Raw genomic sequence first — 23106 nt, 5'->3', positions numbered from 1 at the left:
ACATAATACCCCTTTTTTGGTGGTATTCATATTATCAGAAAAGTGTAAACATTTTCCATTGCCTCAATCATGCAATGTGTGGCCCTATTGGAAATCACGGTTGTCTCTTCACGTCGACACAGGAGCCAGTATCCGTGTCGGCGTCTGTATCTGAGGTAACGGGCGCTTTAGAGCCCCTGTATGAGACATCTGGACATGCACAAGCTGAGTAGCCGGCTGTCTCATGTCAACCACTGTCTTTTATACAAAGCTGACACTGTCACGCAATTTCAACAGTACATCCACTCAGGTGTCGACCCCTTAGGGGGTGACAACACTATTACAGACACTCTACTCCGTCTCCACATCATTTTTCTCCTCATACATGTCGACACAAAAGTACCGACACACAGCACACACACAGGGAATGCTCTGATAGAGGACAGGACCCACTAGCCCTTTGGGGAGACAGAGGGAGAGTTTGCCAGCACACACCAGAGCACTAAATATATATACAGGGATAACCTTATATAAGTGTTTTTCCCTTTATAGCTGCTGTATTGTTTATACTGCGCCTAATTTGTGCCCCCCTCTCTTTTTTTAACCCCTTTCTGTAGTGTAGTGACTGCAGGGGAGAGCCAGGGAGCTTCCCTCCAACTGAGCTGTGAGGGAAAATGGCGCCAGTGTGCTGAGGAGATAGGCTCCGCCCCTTTCTCGGCGTCCTTATCATCCGTTTTTCTATATGTTTTGGCAGGGGTTAAATGCATCCATATAGCCCAGGAGTTATATGTGATGCATTTATTTTAGCCATATAAGGTTTTATCGATTTATTGCGTCTCAGGGCGCTGCCCCCCCAGCGCCCTGCACCCTCAGTGACCGGAGTGTGAAGTGTGCTGAGAGCAATGGCGCACAGCTGCGGTGCTGTGCGCTACCTTATCTGAAGACAGGATCGTCTTCTGCCGCCGATTTCACCGGACCTCTTCGCTCTTCTGGCTCTGTAAGGGGGCCGGCGGCGCGGCTCCGGGACCCATCCAGGCTGAACCTGTGATCGTCCCTCTGGAGCTAATGTCCAGTAGCCTAAGAAACCCAATCCACTCTGCACGCAGGTGAGTCCGTTTCTTCTCCCCTTAGTCCCACGATGCAGTGAGCCTGTTGCCAGCAGGTCTCACTGAAAATAATAAACCTAAACTAAAACTTTCACAAAGAGCTCAGGAGAGCCCCTAGTGTGCACCCTTCTCGTCGGGCACAGAAATCTAACTGAGGCTTGGAGGAGGGTCATAGGGGGAGGAGCCAGTGCACACCAGCTAGTCCTAAAGCTTTCTTTAGATGTGCCCAGTCTCCTGCGGAGCCGCTATTCCCCATGGTCCTTACGGAGTTCCCAGCATCCACTAGGACGTCAGAGAAAATATATTATATTTATTTTACCCCTCCTTCTTCAAATTTAAATAGTATTTTCTAGGAGTAGAGAAATAGCTCTATTCATTTAAAAACATCTCTGCTGGCTGGAAGTCCTCGGTATGCGTTTGACTATTACTGCTCATCTACACCGCCTGGGTATGGGCCCTTCTGCTTGCTGATGGCAGCCTAGTCATCTCTTAGGGGTTATCGGTCAGCAGCCTTGGCCACGTAATACTCTGTACACATAATATTTTATCAGTGCCTCTTTTTTTTTTTTTGTCTCTCCGTTGTTATTTACTGCCTGTCCCATGGTGAAAGGCAAGAGAAATTCTCACAAAGGTGGGACACTGCTTGCCCTATAGATACCCCATCCTCCTCCAGTATTGTATGCAGCAGTTTCTATTGCCTCAGGTGAAACTTCTGCTGCCTCACCCCTAGGCTTTCCCTTTGGCTCGATGGAACAGATTGCAGAAACTGTCCTGTGTGTCCTCTAAATTCTCCCCGCTGACCCCCCCCCCCCCCTGTTTAATATCCTTGATTTTCCCCAGGAGTCGCTAGTTCCTCTTTTACTGTATGGTTGCAGCATGGGGTGCAGTGAGTTAGACAGCTGATGGACTTCCTTTTCTGATCTGCAGGCTAAATGGGACGCCTCCATCTGAGATTTGGAGATATTTACAACTGAAGCATTTTGTACAAAGTGGGGACCTGTGTATGACCTCATTAGACCTCTTTTTGAGAACACATGCATAGCCCCTTTACATGTGGTGCATTTTCTCTCAAGGGGTTATGTACTCCTGATTGAACATATCTACTCTGCTCTACCTAAATGTGCCAAAGATTGGGAATGTGACCTACAGCTTAATTTAGAGGATGATGATTGGAACAGAATTTTTCAGTATACATTTGTTAGTCCTGTTAGTCTTTCAGTGATCGAGGCACAATTTAAGTTTTTTTTTCACGTTGGTATAGATGTCCCCTTACTCTGGCTCAATGCTTAAAGTGGTCCTAGAGGGGTGGTGGAACTCTCCCCCACTCCCCCCAGCATCCATGTAATAAAGGTATTGTGCATGCCGTAGGCGCGGCCCCCCGAAATGGGACGTGGTCTCAAAAATAAATGGACGTGGTCACACAATAGTATCCCCAACAAAAATGATGCCACAGAGTAGCACAATATTATTCACATTTCACCACATAGTAGTGTCCCTTATTCATGTTATGACAAACACTAGTGCCCCTTATACACAAAGCCCACAGTAGTAGCACCCCTAATACACCTAATGCCCACAGAAGTAGCACCCCGTTATACACATAATGCCCACAGCAGTAGCACCCCTTATACAATGCCCACATTAGTAGTGCCCCTTATGCAATGTCTACTGTACTGGTAGTGCCCACAGTGGTAGTGCCCCTTATATAGAGCCCATAGTAGTGGTGCCACTTATGCAATGCCCACAGTAGTAGTGCCCCTTATGTCCCCAGGAGTGATGTCCCTTATGAAGTGCCCCCTTTACAATGCCATCATTAGTAGTGCCCCCAGTAGTAATGCCCTTAATGGTAATGCCACTGTGTAGTATTGCCCCTAGTAGTAATGTCCCCAGTCATTTAGCCCCCTGTAGTTTAGCCCCAGTAATTATGTCCCCAGTGGTAATGCCCCTGTAGTTATGACTCCAGTAGTTTACCCCTCCTTTAGTTTAGCCTCCCAGTGGTAACGCCCCCCAGTAGTTTAGCCGTCATGTAGTTTGCCCCATGTAGTTTAGCCCCCCTGTAGTTTAGCCCCCAGTGGTAATGCCCCCTGTAGATTAGCCCCTGTAGTTATAGCATCTGCAGTTATGCCCCCAGTAGTTTAGCCCCCCAGCAGTAAAGCCCCTGTAGTTTGCCCCATGTAGTGTGCCTTCATGTAGTTTGCCCCCATGTAGTTTAGCCCCCATGTAGTTTAGCCCCCCAGGAGTAATGCCCCCAGTAGTTTAGCCCCTGTTGTTATGCCCCCAGTAGTTTAGCCCCCCTGCACTTTGCATCCGGTTGTTAGCCCCCATGTAGTTTGCCCCCAGTAGAAGCACTGCTAATACACTCACACATATGAAAAAAAAATAAGAATTTACTCACCGGTAATTCTATTTCTCGTAGTCCGTAGTGGATGCTGGGAACTCCGTAAGGACCATGGGGAATAGCGGGCTCCGAAGGAGGCTGGGCACTCTAGAAAGATCTTAGACTACCTGGTGTGCACTGGCTCCTCCCACTATGACCCTCCTCCAAGCCTCAGTTAGGTACTGTGCCCGGACGAGCGTACACAATAAGGAAGGATTTTGAATCCCGGGTAAGACTCATACCAGCCACACCAATCACACCGTACAACTCGTGATATGAAACACAGTTAACAGTATGAAACAATAGAGCCTCTCAACAGATGGCTCAACAATAACCCGATTTAGTTAACCATAACTATGTACAAGTATTGCAGATAAACCGCACTTGGGATGGGCGCCCAGCATCCACTACGGACTACGAGAAATAGAATTACCGGTGAGTAAATTCTTATTTTCTCTAACGTCCTAGTGGATGCTGGGAACTCCGTAAGGACCATGGGGATTATACCAAAGCTCCCAAACGGGCGGGAGAGTGCGGATGACTCTGCAGCACTGAATGAGAGAACTCCAGGTCCTCCTCAGCCAGGGTATCAAATTTGTAGAATTTTTGCAAACGTGTTTGCCCCTGACCAAGTAGCTGCTCGGCAAAATTGTAAAGCCGAGATCTCTCGGGCAGCCGCCCAAGATGAGCCCACCTTCCTTGTGGAATGGGCATTGACAGATTTTGGCTGTGGCAGGCCTGCCACAGTATGTGCAAGCTGAATTGTACTACAAATCCAACGAGCAATAGTCTGCTTAGAAGCAGGAGCACCCAGCTTGTTAGGTGCATATAGGATAAACAGCGAGTCAGATTTTCTGACTCTAGCCGTTCTGGAAACATATATTTTCAGTGCCCTGACAACGTCTAGCAACTTGGAGTCCTCCAAGTCCCTAGTAGCCTAGGCACCACAATAGGCTGGTTCAGGTGAAACGCTGACACCACCTTTGGGAGAAACTGGGGACGAGTCCTCAATTCTGCCCTATCCATATGGAAAATCAAATAAGGGCTTTTACAAGACAAAGCCGCCAACTTTGATACTCGCCTGGCAGAAGCCAAGGCCAATAACATAACCACCTTCCACGTGAGATATTTCAGATCCACGGTTTTTAGTGGTTCAAACCAATGTGATTTTAAGAAACTCAACACCACGTTGAGATCCCAAGGTGCCACAGGAGGCACAAACGGGGGCTGACTCTGCAGCACTCCTTTTATAAATGTCTGAACTTCAGGTACTGAAGCTAGTTCTTTTTGAAAGAAAATCGACAGAGCCGAGATCTGTACCTTAATGGAACCCAATTTAAGGCCCATAGTCACTCCTGCTTGCAGGAAATGCAGAAATCGACCTAGTTGAAATTCCTCTGTTGGGGCCCTTTCGGCCTCACACCATGCAACATATTTTCGCCATATGCGGTGATAATGAGTTGCTGTAACCTCTTTCCTGGCTTTAGTAAGCGTAGGAATGACTTCCTCCGGAATGCCCTTTTCCTTCAGGATCCGGCGTTCAACCGCCATGCCGACAAACGCAGCCGCGGTAAGTCTTGGAACAGACAGGGCCCCTGCTGCCGCAGGTCCTGTCTGAGTGGCAGAGGCCATGGGTCCTCTGATATAAATTCTTGAAGTTCTGGGTACCAAGCTCTTCTTGGCCATCCACGAGTATCGTTCTTACTCCTCGCCTTCTTATTATTCTCAGTACCTTTGGTATGAGAGGCAGAGGGGAGAACACATAAACCGACTGGTACACCCACGGTGTTACCAGAGCGTCCATAGCTATCGCCTGAGGGTCCCTTGACCCGGTGCAATATCTTTTATAGCTTTTTGTTGAGGCGGGACGCCATCATGTCCACCTGTGGCCTTTCCCAATGGTGTACAATCCTATTGGAAGACTTCTGGAGGAAGTCCCCATTCTCCCGGGTGGAGGTCGTGTCTGTTGAGAAGATCTGCTTCCCAGTTGTCCACTCCGGGAATGAACACTGCTGACAGTGCTAACACATGATTTTCCGCCTATCGGAGAATCCTTGTGGCTTCTGCCATCGCCATCCTGCTTCTTGTGCCGCCCTGTTGGTTTACATGGGCGACTGCCGTGATGTTGTCTGATTGGATCAGTACCGGCTGGTTTTGAAGCAGAGGCCTTGCCGGCCTCAGGGCATTGTAAATGGCCCTCAGGTCCAGAATATTTATGTGTAGGGAAATAACCTGACTTGACCAAAGTCCCTGGAAATTTCTTCCCTGTGTGACTGCCTCCCAGCCTCAAAGGCTGGAATCCATGGTCACTAGGACCTAGTCCTGTATGCCGAACCTGCGGCCCTCTTGAAGATGGGCACTCTGCAGCCACCACAGTAGAGATACCCTGGTCCTTGGAGACAGGGTTATCAGCCTATGCATCGGAAGATGCGATCCGGACCACTTGTCCAACAGGTCCCTCTGAAAAGTTCTTGTATGGAACCTGCCTAATGGGATTGCTTCGTAGGAAGCTACCATTTTTCCCAGGACTCGCGTGCAATGATGCACCGCTACCTATTTTGGCTTCAGGAGGTCTCTGACTAGAGATGACAACTCCTTGGCTTTCTCCTCCGGGAGAAACACTATTTCTGGTTTATGTCCAGAACCATCCCCAGGAACAGTAGATGTGTCATAGGAACCAGCTGTGACTTTGGACTGTTTAGAATCCAACCATGCTGTTGTAGCACTTTCCAAAATAGTGCTACCCCGACTACCAACTGCTCCTTGGACCTCGCCCTTATAACGAGATTGTCCAAGTACGGGATAATTACAACTCCCTTTTTTTGAAGGAGTATCAACATTTCGGCCATTACCTTGATAAAACACCCTCGGTGCCATGTACAGTCCAAACGGCAGTGTCTGGACTTGGTAATGGTAATCCTGTACCACAAATCTGAGGTACTCCTGGCGAGGATGGTAAATGGGGACATGCAGGTAAGCATCCTTGATGTCCCAGGATACCATGTAATCCCCCTCGTCCAGGCTTGGAATAACCGCCCTGAGCGATTCCATCTTGAACTTGAATTTTTGTGTTCAAGGATTTTAAATATAAAATGGGTCACACCGAACCATGCGGTTTCGGTACCCCAACCCGTGTGGAATAGTAACCCCGTCCTTGTTGAAGTAGGGGCACCTTGAGTATTACCTGCTGGGAATACCGCTCATTAATTGCCTCTAGCACAGCCTCCCTGCCTGAGGGAGTTGTCAGCAAGGCATATTTTAGGAAACGGCTGGGGGGAGACATCTCGAATTCCAGCTTGTACCCCTGAAATACTACTTGAAAGAAACAGGGATCCACCTGTGAGCGAGCCCACTAATTGCTGAAATTTTTGAGACGGCCCCCCACCGTACCTGGCTACACCTGTGGAGCACCCGCGTCATGGTGTGGCCTCACAGGAGGCGGGGGAAGAATCTTGATTCTGGGAACAGGCTGACTGGTGCAGCTTTTTTCCCTCTACCCTTGTCTCTGTACAGAAAGGAAGCGCCATTTGACCCGCTTGCTTTTCTGAAGCCGAAAGGACTGTACCTTTGTCTGTGAGGAAACCTGAGGTAAAATTATTTCTTCCCAGCAGTTGCTGTGGATACGAGGTCCCAGAGACCATCCCCAAATAATTCCTCACCCTTATAAGGCTCTCTATGCGCTTTTTAAGTCAGCATCACCTGTCCAGTGACAGGTCTCTAATACCCTCCTGACAGAATGGACATTACATTTATTTTGGATGCCAGCCGGCAAAATATCCCTCTGTGCATCCCCCATATATAAGACGACGTCTTTAATATGTTTTTATGTTTTCCAACTAGTATCCCTGTTTGACAGGGTCACCGACCACGCTGCAGCAGCACTATCTGCAGGTCTCAGTCTAGTACCTGAGTGTGTAAATACAGACTTCAGGATAGCCTCCTGTTTTTTATCAACAGGTACCTATTAAAGTGGCCGTATCCTAAGACGGCAGTGCCACCTTTTTTGACAAACGTGTGAGCGCCTTATCCACCCTAGGGGATATCTCCCAGCGTAACTTATCCACCTGGCGGGAAAGGGTACGCCATCAGTAACTTTTTATAAATTACCAGTTTCTTAACGGGGGAACCCACGCTTTCACACACTTCATTTATTCATCTGATGGGGGAACAAAACACTGCCTGTTTTTTCTCCCCAAACCTAAAAACCCATTTTTAGAGGTGCTTGGGTTAAAGTCAGAAATGTATAACACATTTTTTATTGCCGGGATCACGTCACGGATGTTCCTAGTGGATTGTGTATATGTCTCCACCTTGTCGACACTGGAGTCAGACTCCGTGTCGACATCTGTGTCTGCCATCTGAGAGAGCGGGCGTATTTGAGCCCCTGATGGCCTTTGAGACGCCTGGGCAGGCGCGGGCTGCGAAGCCGGCTGTCCCACAGCTGTTACGTCATCCACCCTTTTATGTAAGGAGTTGACACTGTCGGTTAATACCTTTCACCTATCCATCCACTCTGGTGTCGGCCCCACAGGGGGCGACATCACATATATCGGCCTCTGTTCTGTCACCATATAAGCCTCCTCATTCAACATGTCGACACAGCCGTACCGACACACCGCAGACACACAGGGAATGCTCTAAACGAGGACAGGACCCACAAAAGCCCTTTGGGGGGACAGAGTAAGAGTATGCCAGCACACACCAGAGCGCTATATATATACAGGGACTAACTGAGTTATGTCCCTAATAGCTTTTATATAATATACTGTATACAGTGCCAATTTTAATGCCCCCCCTCTCTTTTCCCTCTTACTGTACTGTAGAATTGCAGGGAAGAGCCAGGGAGCTTCCCTCCAGCCGAGCTGTGAGGGAAAAATGGCGCCAGTGTGCTGAGGAGATAGGCTCCGCCCCTTTTTCGCGGCCTATTCTCCCGTTTTTTATGGAATTCTGGCAGGGGTATTTACCTCATATATAGCCCCTGGGGCCATATATTGAGGTATTTTAGCCAGCCAAGGTGTTTTTATTGCTGCCTCAGGGCGCCCCCCCCAGCGCCCTGCACCCTCAGTGACCGGAGTGTGAAGTGTGTGAGAGGAGCAATGGCGCACAGCTGCAGTGCTGTGCGCTACCTTGGTGAAGACAGAGTCTTCATGCCGCCGATTTTCCGGACCATCTTCTTGCTTCTGGCTCTGTAAGGGGGACGGCGGCGCGGCTCCGGGACCGAACATCAAGGCTGGGCCTGCGGTCGATCCCTCTGGAGCTAATGGTGTCCAGTAGCCTAAGAAGCCCAATCCGGCTGCAAGCAGGCGAGTTCGCTTCTTCTCCCCTTAGTCCCTCGCTGCAGTGAGCCTGTTGCCAGCAGGTCTCACTGAAAATAACAAATTCTAAGACTATAACTTTCTAAGAGCTCAGGAGAGCCCCTAGTGTGCATCCAACCTCGGCCGGGCACGAAATCTAACTGAGGCTTGGAGGAGGGTCATAGTGGGAGGAGCCAGTGCACACCAGGTAGTCTAAGATCTTTCTAGAGTGCCCAGCCTCCTTCGGAGCCCGCTATTCCCCATGGTCCTTACGGAGTTCCCAGCATCCACTAGGACGTTAGAGAAATAAGATTTTACTTACCGGTAAATCTATTTCTCGTAGTCCGTAGTGGATGCTGGGGACTCCGTAAGGACCATGGGGAATAGACGGGCTCCGCAGGAGACAGGGCACTTTAAGAAAGAATTAGGATACTGGTGTGCACTGGCTCCTCCCTCTATGTCTCTCCTCCAGACCTCAGTTAAGGAAACTGTGCCTGGAAGAGCTGACAGTACAAGGAAAGGATTTTGGAATCCAGGGTAAGACTCATACCAGCCACACCAATCACACCGTATAACTCGTGATAAACTTACCCAGTTAACAGTATGAACAACAACAGAGCATCGGATAACCCTGATGCAATCATAACATAACCCTTATTTAAGCAATAACTATATACAAGTATTGCAGAAGAAGTCCGCACTTGGGACAGGCGCCCAGCATCCATTACGGACTACGAGAAATAGATTTACCGGTAAGTAAAATCTTATTTTCTCTAACGTCCTAGTGGATGCTGGGGACTCCGTAAGGACCATGGGGATTATACCAAAGCTCCCAAACGGGCGGGAGAGTGCGGATGACTCTGCAGCACCGAATGAGCAAACACAAGGTCCTCCTCAGCCAGGGTATCAAACTTGTATGAACTTTGCAAAGGTGTTTGAACCTGACCAAGTAGCCGCTCGGCAAAGCTGTAATGCCGAGACCCCTCGGGCAGCCGCCCAAGAAGAGCCCACCTTCCTAGTGGAATGGGCTTTTACTGATTTTGGAAGCGGCAAGCCAGCCGCAGAATGAGCCTGCTGAATCGTGTTACAGATCCAGCGAGCAATAGTTTGCTTTGAAGCAGGAGCACCCAGCTTGTTGGATGCATACAGGATAAACAGCGACTCAGTTTTCCTGACTCTAGCCGTTCTGGCTACATAAACCTTCAAAGCCCTGACTACATCTAGTAACTCGGAATCCTCCAAGTCACGAGTAGCCACAGGCACCACAATAGGTTGGTTCATATGAAAAGATGACACCACTTTTGGCAGAAATTGCGGACGAGTCCGCAATTCTGCCCTGTCCATATGAAAAACCAGATAGGGGCTTTTATGTGACAAAGCCGCCAATTCTGACACACACCTAGCCGAAGCCAAGGCTAATAGCATGACCACCTTCCACGTGAGATATTTTAACTCCACGGTTTTAAGTGGCTCAAACCAGTGTGACTTCAGGAAACTCAACACCACGTTAAGATCCCAAGGTGCCACTGGAGGCACAAACGGGGGCTGAATATGCAGCACTCCCTTTACAAACGTCTGAACTTCAGGAAGAGAAGCCAGTTCTTTTTGAAAGAAAATGGATAGGGCCGAAATCTGGACCTTAATGGACCCCAATTTTAGGCCCAAAGTCACTCCCGACTGTAGGAAGTGAAGGAAACGGCCCAGCTGGAATTCCTCTGTAGGGGCATTCCTGGCCTCACACCAAGCAATATATTTTCGCCATATACGGTGATAATGTTTAGCCGTCACGTCCTTCCTAGCCTTTATCAGCGTAGGAATAACCTCATCCAGAATGCCTTTTTCTGCTAGGATCCGGCGTTCAACCGCCATGCCGTCAAACGCAGCCGCGGTAAGTCTTGGAACAGACAGGGCCCCTGTTGCAACAAGTCCTGTCTTAGAGGCAGAGGCCATGGGTCCTCTGTGAGCATTTCTTGCAGATCTGGATACCAAGTCCTTCTTGGCCAATCCGGAACAATGAGTATTGTTCTCACTCCTCTTTTTCTTATGATTCTCAGCACCTTGGATATGAGAGGAAGAGGAGGAAACACATAAACCGACTGGAACACCCACGGTGTCACTAGTGCGTCTACAGCTATCATCCGAGGGTCTCTTGACCTGGCGCAATACCTCTGTAGCTTTTTGTTGAGGTGGGATGCCATCATGTCCACCTGTGGCAGTTCCCATCGCCTTGCAATCTGCGCGAAAACTTCTTGATGAAGTCCCCACTCTCCCGGGTGGAGGTCGTGCCTGCTGAGGAAGTCTGCTTCCCAGTTGTCCACTCCCGGAATGAACACTGCTGACAGTGCTCGTACGTGATTCTCCGCCCATCGAAGAATTCTGGTGGCTTCCGCCATCGCCACCCTGCTCCTTGTGCCGCCTTGGCGGTTTACATGAGCCACTGCGGTGATGTTGTCTGATTGGATCAGCACCGATTGGTCGCGAAGCAGGGTCTCCGCTTGACTTAGGGCGTTGTATATGGCCCTTAGTTCCAGGATATTGATGTGAAGGCAAGTCTCCTGACTTGACCACAGACACTGGAAATTTCTTCCCTGTGTGACTGCCCCCGACCCTCGGAGGCTTGCATCCATGGTCACCAGGACCCAGTCCTGAATGCCGAATCTGCGGCCCTCGAGAAGGTGAGCACTCTGCAGCCACCACAGAAGAGACACCCTGGCAGTGGGGGATAGGGTGATCAGCCGATGCATCTGTAGATGCGATCCGGACCACTTGTCCAACAGATCCCATTGAAAGGTCCTCGCATGGAACCTGCCGAAGGGAATGGCCTCGTATGACGCCACCATCTTTCCCAGGACTCTCGTGCAGTGATGCACCGACACCTGTTTTGGTTTTAAGAGGTCCCTGACCAGTGTCATGAGTTCCTGCGCCTTCTCTGTCGGGAGAAAAACCTTCTTCTGGTCTGTGTCCAGAATCATGCCCAGGAAGGGCAGACGCGTCGTAGGAATCAGCTGCGACTTTGGAATATTCAGAATCCAGCCGTGCTGTTGTAACACTTCCCAAGAGCGTGCTACGCTGATCAGCAACTGCTCTCTGGACCTCGCCTTTATGAGGAGATCGTCCAAGTATGGGATAATTGTGACTCCTTGCTTTCGCAGGAGCACCATCATTTCTGCCATTACCTTGGTAAATATTCTCGGTGTCGTGGACAGACCAAACGGCAACGTCTGGAATTGGTAATGACAATCTTGTACCACAAATCTGAGGTACTCCTGATGAGGTGGATAAATGGGGACATGAAGGTAAGCATCCTTTATGTCCAGAGACACCATAAAATCCCCCTCCTCCAGGCTTGCGATGACCGATCTGAGCGATTCCATCTTGAACTTGAACCTTTTCAGGTATATGTTCAGGGATTTTAAATTCAATATGGGTCTGACCGAACCGCCCGGTTTCGGTACCACAAACATTGTCGAATAGTAACCCCTTCCCTGTTGAAGGAGGGGAACCTTTACCACCACCTGCTGGAGATATAATTTGTGAATTGCTGCTAACACTATTTCCCTCTCTATGGGGGAAGCTGGCAGGGCCGATATGAGGTAACGGTGAGGGGGCATCAGTTCGAATTCCAGCTTGTATACCTGAGACACAATCTGTATAGCCCAGGGATCCACCTGTGAGCGAACCCACTTGTGGCTGAAATTTCGGAGACGCGCCCCCCACCGGGCCTGGCTCTGCCTGAGGAGCCCCAGCGTCATGCGGTGGATTTAGTGGAAGCCGGGGAGGACTTCTGTTCCTGGGAACTAGCTGTATTGTGCAGCTTCTTTCCTCTACCCCTGCCTCTGGCAAGAAAGGACGCACCTCGGACTTTCTTGCCTTTTTGTGATCGAAAGGACTGCATTTGGTAATACGGTGCTTTCTTAGGTTGTGAGGGAATATATGGCAAAAAAAATTGACTTTCCAGCCGTAGCTGTGGATACCAGCTCCGAGAGACCGTCCCCAAACAATTCCTCACCCTTATAAGGTAAAACCTCCATGTGCCTTTTTGAGTCGGCATCGCCTGTCCATTGCCGAGTCCACAGGACCCTTCTGGCAGAAATCGACATAGCATTTATTCTAGAGCCCAGTAGGCTAATGTCTCTTTGGGCATCTCTCATATATAGGACAGCGTCTTTTATATGCCCCAGGGTCAGTATTATAGTATCCTTGTCCAAGGTATCAAGTTCCTCAGATAAGGTATCTGTCCATGCTGCTACAGCACTACACATCCAGGCCGACGCAATTGCCGGCCTTAGCAGGGTACCTGAATGTGTATAAATGGATTTCAGGATACCCTACTGCTTTCTATCTGCAGCATCTTTTAGGGTGGCCGTATCCTGTGACGGCAGGGCTACCCTCTTGGATAAGCGTGTTAAAGCTTTGTCTACCCTAGGGGAGGATTCCCAGCGTAACCTGTCCGTTGGCGGGAAAGTATACGCCATAAGCATCCATTTGGAAATCTGCAGTTTCCTATCTGGAGATTCCCAAGCCTTTTCACATAACTCATTTAACTCATGTGAAGGGGGAAAGGTCACCTCTTGCCTTTTTTGCCTTTAGGCTGCAACTTTGCATCATCGCCATCGACACTGGAGTCAGAATCCGTGTCGATATCTGTGTCAACAATTTGGGATAGTGGGCGCTTCTGAGACCCTGACGGCCTCTGCGCTGTAGGATTAGGCATGGGTTGAGACCCTGACTGTCCCAAGGCTTCAGCTTTATCCAACCTTTTATGCAAGGAATTAACATTATCATTTAAAACCTTCCACATATCCATCCAATCGGGGTGTCGGCGCCGTCGGCGGCAACCCCACATTCATTTGAACCCGCTCTGTTTCCACATAGCCTTCCTCGTCAAACATGCCGACACAAGCGTACCGACACACCACACACACAGGGGATGCTCTATTTGAAGACAGTTCCCCCACAAGGCCTTTTGGAGAGACAGAGAGAGAGTATGCCAGCACACACCCCAGCGCTATATTACCCAGGAGTCACACAGTAACTTAGTGTTAACCCAGTAGCTGCTGTATAATTGTTTTTGCGCCAAATTTATGTGCCCCTCCCTCTCTTTTTACCCTCTTTCTACCGTGATTCTGCAGGGGAGAGCCTGGGGAGCGTCCTCTCAGCGGAGCTGTGGAGAGAAAATGGCGCTGGTGAGTGCTGAGGAAGAAGCCCCGCCCCCTCAGCGGCGGGCTTCTGTCCCGCGTTTTGTGTAAAAATAATGGCGGGGGCTCATGCATATATACAGTGCCCAACTGTATATATGCTGCTTTTGCCAAGAGGTACCTAATTGCTGCCCAGGGCGCCCCCCCCTGCGCCCTGCACCCTACAGTGACCGGAGTGTGTGGGTTTAGTGTGGGAGCAATGGCGCACAGCTGCAGCGCTGTGCGATACCTCAGATGAAGACTGGAGTCTTCTGCCGCCGATTTCGAAGTCTTCTTGCTTCACACGCCGGCTTCTGTCTTTTGGCTCTGCGAGGGGGATGGCGGCGCGGCTCCGGGATCGGACGACCAAGGGTGCGTTCCTGTGTACGATCCCTCTGGAGCTAATGGTGTCCAGTAGCCTAAGAAGCAGGACCTATCTTCTAGTGAGTAGGGCTGCTTCTCTCCCCTCAGTCCCACGTAGCAGAGAGTCTGTTGCCAGCAGATCTCTCTGAAAATAAAAAATCCTAATAAAATACTTTCTATTTAGCAAGCTCAGGAGAGCTCACTAAGGTGCACCCAGCTCGTCCGGGCACAGATTCAAACTGAGGTCTGGAGGAGGGACATAGAGGGAGGAGCCATTGCACACCAGTATCCTAATTCTTTCTTAAAGTGCCCTGTCTCCTGCGGAGCCCGTCTATTCCACCATGGTCCTTACGGAGTCCCCAGCATCCACTAGGACGTTAGAGAAATGAATAAAACAATACTCACCAAGCCCCGCTCCCACGTTCGACCGCTGTGGTCCTTCCGGTGTCCGCTCCTCTGCACTATTGGAGAGACGTCATGACGTCTTTCCTATAGCGCACACTGACAGAGCCGGAAGCCGGAGCTCAGTAGTGAGCTCCTGTCGCCAGCTTCCATTGTGAGAGGCAGCCGGGTGCCCGCTGGTAACACAATCTCAGCGGGCGCCCGGCATCTCCCTGCGGCGTCGGGCACACATCGGGTAAGGTGAGCCGGAGGAGGTGGAACTGCATTCCGTCTCCAAGTGGAACTGACAGACCGCAGTTCCGTCCCGTTCCGGCTCACTTTAACCCCTGCTCTGGCTAGGATGTTTCCTGGGGTGGCGGACAGATACTGACTTTGTAATGTAGAGGTTGGCTCCCCGTTACACATTTGTTGGGACTGCTGGATCTTACAGCCTCTATGGAACCAAGTGATATCTATATCCAAGTCAACAGTGGGAGAGGAGACTCCTTCTGACCCTTCTGTCTATCTCCTCAACTCATACCCTGGCCCTCTGGTAACTTACAGTATAAATATCCCTATTAAAGTTCCATAACAGTGCCGCGAAGGCTGTGATTCCGGTTTGCTGGCGATCTTCTTCTTTCCCCACCCTTAAAGAATAGTTTGCCTGTTTAGACATGCACAGTATATATCTATGGAGAACCTCCGAGTGACCCCGGAGAGGAATCAGGAGTTCACTGCTACTTGGCACCCTTGTCAGGAATTTAAATCCTCACAACTGTATCTCTATCTTTTGCCTGAGCTCAGGTTCCTTTATTTCTTTTCTCTCTTCTGACAGCACGTTTTATAGTCGCTTCTGCAGAAGGCTGGCCTTTTTCAATTATTCTCTATATGTGCATTCTGGGGCTCCAACTCCCCCCCCCCCCCCCTCCTTTTTTTCTTTCAACCTCCCCTTTTGTCTCATACCTCCACCCTTATTGTGTGTTGTCTTTGCTTTTGTTAGATTTTTGTTTGTTCTTTCATACTTTGGGGTATATTCAATACCTGTCGGAAACTTCCGTCTTGTTGGGAAGACGGCAGTGTCCGGCAGGTTTAAGTCGGAAGGTGTTCTGACCTAGTCAATGCCTGAAACCACGTGGATTGTCGGATTAGCCGCGGATCTACGTGTTCCATGGCCAAATCCGACAGGTTTTGTCCCTGGTTTCGACAATGTTAATCAGACTTTTTTTAAAGTCAGATTGACATTGTCAGAACCGGGGAGATGAGACGGAGGAACGGGGACCATGTGAGGAGCGGGGATGGGTGAGTAGTGGCAGCACCACGGTAGTGGCAGCAGCACGGACACCGGCGCTTAGCATAGCGGACCCGGCCGCCGGACTTGACAGCACGGGGTTTGAGCGGCGTCTGCCTCCCCAGCCTCCCCAGGTACTTGTGAGACTTGTCGGGAGCGGCCAAATCCGACAGTCGGATTTGGACACTCATTGAATACTGACCTTTCGGGTCCTTTCCAGGTATGGAGTAGATATATTTGTTTGAATTATATACTTGCTTATTTTTGGATACTGGCGATATGATATTTTTTGACATGTTTTGAATGCATTTTTAGGATTAGCCCATGTCATGTATATTTTTTACTATGTATCTGAATATACCGCTTACTTGACTATTTTGTATTGTATTCTTTAAAACCAATAATCATACAATATATTGAAAAATAAAATCTGTGCTATAGAGAATAGTGTGTGTGTATATATATATATATATATATATATATATATATATATATATATTCATTATTTTTGTCCAGTTCATCCGGAGAAACAACATCCTCAGATGATTGACAATACAATAATGGATTCTGGCCCTAATTGATTGAGCCTTATAAATAGATACACAGTAGTAAATTAATAAGGTCTTTGCTGAATTATCTGCTTTCAATGTTGGTTATTTCTGCTTCACAGACTCACCCTTTGTTGCATGAAAAATATATCACACTTTGATGAGTTAGGTCTGTGTATTCTATCTTCCCATTGGCTAGAGGGCCAGGCTTTGGGCATTGCCTCGCTGTGTAAACATGAAACCAACAGTTACCTTTAGTGCACTCTTAAGATCAGTAAATACATAACAAAGATTTAGCCACTTGTATTTTTATGTACCTTTTATACCAAATACTACTGTATATAAAGTAGAAAATTAACCTCTAAAGACAACAGAGAATGACGGAACAGGTAACTCCCACCAATGTGTGTTCTCAACCCATAGATAATCATTTGTTGTACAGTGGAATGAAGTGTATATTGACCATCTTTGGCAGTATGGAGATAAAGGTAGCTTCTGGCACTCTATGTAAATCAGAGGGAATAGCAGCAATCTAACTATATATATATATATATATATATATATATATATATATATATATATATATATATATATATATATATATATATATATTATGGGAAGAAACTGATTTGGGCATTATTCTCATAGTGTCAAAATTAAGATGGCTCCTGACACTGTCTGTAAATATAAAGGCTACTACTGTGATGTCACAGATGTACGATGGTGTTGATAATGCATTTTTACTCACGTTTGCATTTTAATGTGGCATGTTCCCAGTTTCCAACTGTTAAACACACAGCTTTATCATTTCCAGAATCCTTGATATAGCCCGGGACACAGGAATACGTGACAGTATCCCGTGGTTCATACAGTACCTTGCCCGGTCTGTACACAGAATATTGCACCTCTCTGGGCCTGGCACACACTAGAACATATTAAGAATTAATCAAACCATGTTGGAAAAAGACAAATTCTGACTAAAATCCATCAGACTCCGAATTTCCTTACTATACCATGTGTGAAGACTTAATTTATCTTCATATCAATTGATTACAGTGCAGGGCATTTAAAAAAATGTTTAACAGTGTACAGTAGGTGCAAAGAAAGCATAGTGAAAACATGAGTAGTTAAACAATGTGATTACAAAAACGAAATGAATCATTTTATTAAATATCCTGAGTGTGCACCTTACTCTTGCTCTGTGACAAGCTTCACCTTCTGCAGAATGAATATGTTTAGTTTTCCTTTACCATGCATGAATCACCAGCTCAGGGATAAACAATGAAGACCCTTGATGACATTTTAGCAATGACATGACAAAGACTGCATATCAGTCTGACCTAAATATCCTTCTCTTAAAGCCGGGTACACACTAGACCGATGTCAGCATGATATGCCGTTTCGTAACAACATATTGCATACATCGCTCAGTGTGTACAGGGAGATTGTGCGCTCCCACGGTCACTAGCGTCAGATGCTTGGTTGAATGTGCTGCACGTCCAACCAAGCATTGTCGCTAGAGTCCTGTAGTATGCTAATGAAGGACGGAACATGTTTGTTTTATTAGCATTGCTAAATCTCATTCGCCCCAGTGTGTACACACGATCTAAGGCTGACGGGAATTTGTTCCGACGTCGGAACGAATCTCTGTCACTGTAGTGTTTATTCGGCATAAGAGAGGCATTTTAGTGTATGATCTTATTCTCTTTTGCATAGTATATGCGCCCTTCAGCAAAAGTGCTTTTCTAGTTGTGAAGGTGATACCAGACAACTTTGGGGCAGATGTATTAAGCCTTGGAGAGAAATAAAGTGGACAGTGATAAAATACCAGCCAATCAACTCCTAACTGCCAGTCACAGGGTGTGGATCAGATGTATTAAGCCTGGAGAAGTGATAAAGAAGTCATAAAGAGGTGATAAGTGGACTGTTATAACGCACCAGCCAGTAAGCTCCTGTCATTTTTCAAACCCAGCCTGTCACTTGACAGTTAGGAGCTGATTGGCTGGTGCGTTATCATCTTCCACTTATCACCTCTATCACTTCTTTGTCACTTCTCCAGGTTTAATATATCTGCCCTCCCTGTTTGAAAACTGGCAGTTACAAGCTAGTTGGTACTTTGGGGTCTATTCATGAAGCAGTGAAAAGAGTGGAGAACTGAGCCTGTGGAGAAGTTGCCTATGGCAACCAATCAGCTGCTCCAAACAATTGTATAGTATGCAAATATAAATTTATAAATGTTACTTCAATGCTAATTGGTTGCCATGGGCAACTTCTCCACTGGCTCACTTTTCCACACTTTTCACTGCTTTATGAATAGACCCCTTTATCTCTCTCGACTTTATCACTCTCCAAGACTTAGTACATCTGCCCCAAATACTTAAAGGAAGATTATTATGGAACAATGGGTCTGATTCAGAGTTGCAGGGACTTGTGAAAATCTGCTAATGGTTCAGCCGCCGTCTCATTTACAGAGATGCTTACTGCCAGCATATCACATCTGCAGCTTGCGCACATAAGTCGGAGCATCAGACGCACATCGGACATCTGAGCAACCCTCTGCTGTCTCAGGCTGAGCGGCTCTCCTAAGACACCGGAGCCTCTCCAGCTGTAAACAAACATGCAGTCGTTTCACTGCGTCCGACATCAACATTATGTGCACCTCTGAATCAGGTCCTATGTTTGCTGTTGATAATGTCAAATGCACCTTTCCTAACTGGCCTGTATTTCGATAGTACTAACAGTTGTTTTACACAGTGTTCCTTGTAAAAGATACCCCTTTCCCTGATTCTTCAAACATCTCAAAAAAGAGCAAAGTTTACAAACATGAACTCATGAGCCACCACATTTTTATTGTGTAGCATATTTCCCTACTCTAATGAAAATTGCGGCAGACTCACAATTTTGCAGGTAGTCTCCAGCACCCCTGGAAAGAAGGCGGATACCCCACATCCTGTCCACTTCCTAGGAAAGTGGGCAGGATGAGGATAAAATACAAGGATACGCATGTGTGTATGGAGAAGGTGGGGCGAAATGGTGCTACAATGTCATTTTTATCTCCACCTCTCTACTCCACGATTCGAACAGGCCAGCTGAATCACCTTTCCGGGCTTCTCCCAGAGAGGAGAACTTCAAAGTTGGGAAACTTTCAAAGTTCCACAACAGTCCATCTTAAGATGGATATTTTGAAAAAAATAGCTTTAGTCCTTAATAGGTCATAATCTAATTCCATACCTCCAACATTTCTAAATGTTAAACAGAATAAACCCCTCCTCTGATCTGCAGACATGTTCACTTTTGTGAATCCCCACCTACTTCCAGCCAATCTTTGTGCCATCAAAGACCTCAAATCAAGACTGTCTCATTGAAATCAATACCACAGGAGCTGTGCATCCCTTATAGAACAAAGAGTTTTCCACAACCTCTTTTTATATACCGTATGTCTCTCTCTGGACACTGCTCATTAGCAACACCACTCCTGCTGTATCCTGCCTGCTAAATTGCAGTATGCAGTATCCAGAGATTGTTTCCACAGTGCAGCATATTCAATCAGCTGATGTGTTACTCCAATGCTAACCAGTCCTGCTGAGTGCTAACCACACACCCCTGTGCATTGTTGTGTGCTTCAGGTTTCAGACAGTCCTGCTGAATATTTTTCTGGACTTCTGTATAAACTGTTTATTTCTCCAGTGCTAGCCAGTTCTGCTGAGCACTGCACATAGCCTCCTGTGCATTATTGTATTCTTCAAGTTCCATTCAAGTCTGCTAAAACCATCCACAGACTCCTGTGTAAGCAGTGCTCCCTTTAAGTGCTAATCAGTTCAGCTGAGTGCAAATCACAAATTCCTGAGTACCAGACAGTTCTGCTAGTACCATTCTGGATCTTGTGTGAACCTGTGCATCATTAAGCACCAGTCAGCCCAGCCAGATCTATTCACATTCATCTGCTGTGTCCTGATTACACTAACACCGACTCTCAGTGGTAGCCTGTCTTCCTCAGCACGCCTTCAATTTTCCAGTGTGTTCCTGTGGTGTTCCTTGATCTGTACCAATTCAAATCAGGGGTTCCTGCCGCTACAAAGAGGTTATTTTTCTTTGATCCTGCTCACTTGCAGAAGCCCCCTGATTTGTCTAGTTCTCTAGTAAAACCTGGGGGCACCTGCTCCTAGATATAGCACAGACATTAAAACATTACCTGTATGGCAGGGGTGGGCAATTATTTCAGCTGGGGGTTACTTACACTTTCCAGCGAATACTCGAGGGCCGCACAGAAAATATCGTGACCACGCATCGCGTCGCATGGTACCTAAAATGTGCATACAATCCTTCAATTTATCTCACAGATGTGGTCGAAATCGAAGGATTGTACCTGATATCACACAAGTGTATGGGCTACATAACAGTTATCATCTTCCCTCCCCTCTATCCCCTCCCTCCAAGCATGTACCTTACTTAGGTGCACTTTCCCGAGCACAGAAGGTGATGTGCCTGTGCTGCTGCATGTATTCAAACTGCCTGCCGCACGCCACCCACATCCACGCTGAGGTTCTACCTTTGGCTTCTCCCCCAACAGCACCTGAGGTCACGGTAATCCGGCCAGCGGTACCCAACGTGACCAAGCTTCCTCAGTGGCGCCGATGGCTGGGAGGTAATGCAGTGCAATGACAAGCAGCTCAGCCAGTCGGGCCGCTTGTCATTGCACACTGAAGGGAGGTAGGGGGCCGGGCAGGTTCAGTTCGCGGGCCGCATCCGGCCCGCGGGCCGTACTTTGCCCACCCCTGCTGTATGGGATGGGTGGCATGTTATTTAAGGAGGGTTGTCCACAAGTAAACTACGGAAATTATTCCAGGAAATATAGGTGGTCATTCCGAGTTGTTTGCTCGCTAGCTGTTTTTAGCAGCCGTGCAAACACTATGCCGCCTCCCACTAGGAGTGTATTTTAGCTTAGCAGAAGTGCAAACAAAAGGATCGCAGAGTGGCGGCAAAGTTTTTTTGTGCAGTTTCAGAGTAGCTCAATACCTGCTCAGCGCTTGCGATCACTGCAGACTATTTAGTTCCTGTTTTGACATCACGCACACGCCCTGTGTTCGCCTGCGTTTTTCCTGGCACGCCTGCGTTTTTTCAAACACTCCCTGAAAACGATCAGTTGGCACCCAGAAACGCCCACTTCAAGTCAATCACTCTGCGGTCAGCAGTGCGACTGAAAAGCTTCGCTAGACCCTGTGTGAAACTACATCGCCCGTTGTAAAAGTACGCCGCGTGTGCGCATTGTGCTGCATACGCATGCGCAGAAGTGCCAATTTTTTGCCTCATCGCTGCAGAGCGAACGAAAGCAGGTAGAGAACAACTCGGAATGATCCCCATAATTATTGTAACATTTAACAAACCGTTAAGTTTTGTCTTAAAAAAACTCAATTCCAAAATGTTACTATTTGAGAATTTAAAAAGGATAAAAAAGAAACACATGCATAAAACTTGCAGTTAGCTGTTCTAAATAATGTCCCCCCCTACTTATGCAGCCGTGATTCCCTGACCCACCGGATCCGCCGATCGGCGGCCAGCAAAGATCGGTGTTCTGTCAGAGAATTAAATATGTTAAAAATGCCTGATTCCAGATGTCTGGGAATCGGGATTTTTAAACATGTTTAATGTTCCAGATTCCTCAACCCAGCTGTTGTGGGATCTGGGAGTTGCAGCAATAAATTGCTGATGTATGGAGGCCATAAGAAGTGTTTTTTCACTGCTCACCATTCTGGGCTCATTTAAGGCAGGATGCATCAAGCAGCATCCCTCCACCCATCACAAGCATAGTGGTGCTTTATGTTTTAAAACCCCCATAAAGGACAGCTCTCCCAATAAGAGAAGATAATAAAAAAAATTCACGCATACAGCATATCCTTTGCGATACTAAGACTTCTAGGTTTATGACCTGGGGGACCTTCTTCGCATGTGTCAGAAGACGTGCGCACCACAGGGGACACTGGGAGGGATCCGTTTAAATCCCTCTCAGTACACATTGCAAAAATAAGCCCATAGGCCTCTATTAAGGCAATGCCCTCTACAGATGGCGTTGCCTACTGGGTCCAAGAACATTCCTCAGCTTGGTGCATATGAGAAATGCTGGCAAAACAGCATTTTCTGAGTCCCGTCCTTAGAGTTGGACATATATGCGCACAGAATATATGTAGAGGAATTATGCATGTAAATAATTATATTTACAGTAGGTGCATATATCAAAAACAGTAGCATTACCTCCAAGCATACATTAGGTGAAGCAAGTTTTTACACTTAAGTAGACCAAACACTAAGGGGGTCATTCATGTGCGGTTACTCTTCCTACTCCTGTTGCAATGAGTTGCCGTAGGCAATTGCGATTATATGCTAAATGCTAATATAGTCAGAATGTAACCCGTGCAAAAGGACGCCCACTGTGATCGCATCTTTTGTGTATGGCGCTGCATGATTGCAGAAATATTGCTAACAATGTCGCTCATCGAGTCACTGTCACCACGGCTGGGCTGGGCTGCTCTCCCGGGATGCACAGACATCTTCAGTAGCAAGTGTGATCGCAGCTGTTAATATGCATGCCCAGAAAA

The 23106-nt window shown here is 47.6% G+C and overlaps 1 protein-coding gene across 1 annotated transcript in view; it reads right to left on the bottom strand.

Annotated features, from left to right (window-relative positions):
* APOH (apolipoprotein H) overlaps positions 1-23106 on the bottom strand; it is a 204785-nt gene that overhangs the window by 169083 nt on the left and 12596 nt on the right. Inside the window, exons 2-3 of the mRNA XM_063960836.1 lie at positions 17262-17438; positions 16642-16738 (exon numbers count right to left, since the gene is read on the bottom strand). Coding sequence (XP_063816906.1) covers positions 16642-16738; positions 17262-17438 — 274 coding nt within the window. The remainder of the gene's footprint in view (positions 1-16641; positions 16739-17261; positions 17439-23106) is intronic.

Source organism: Pseudophryne corroboree, chromosome 3, assembly GCF_028390025.1.
Source record: "Pseudophryne corroboree isolate aPseCor3 chromosome 3, aPseCor3.hap2, whole genome shotgun sequence".
In the NCBI taxonomy this organism is placed as follows: Eukaryota; Metazoa; Chordata; class Amphibia; order Anura; family Myobatrachidae; genus Pseudophryne; species Pseudophryne corroboree.
This window is presented reverse-complemented; position numbering and strand designations above follow the sequence as displayed.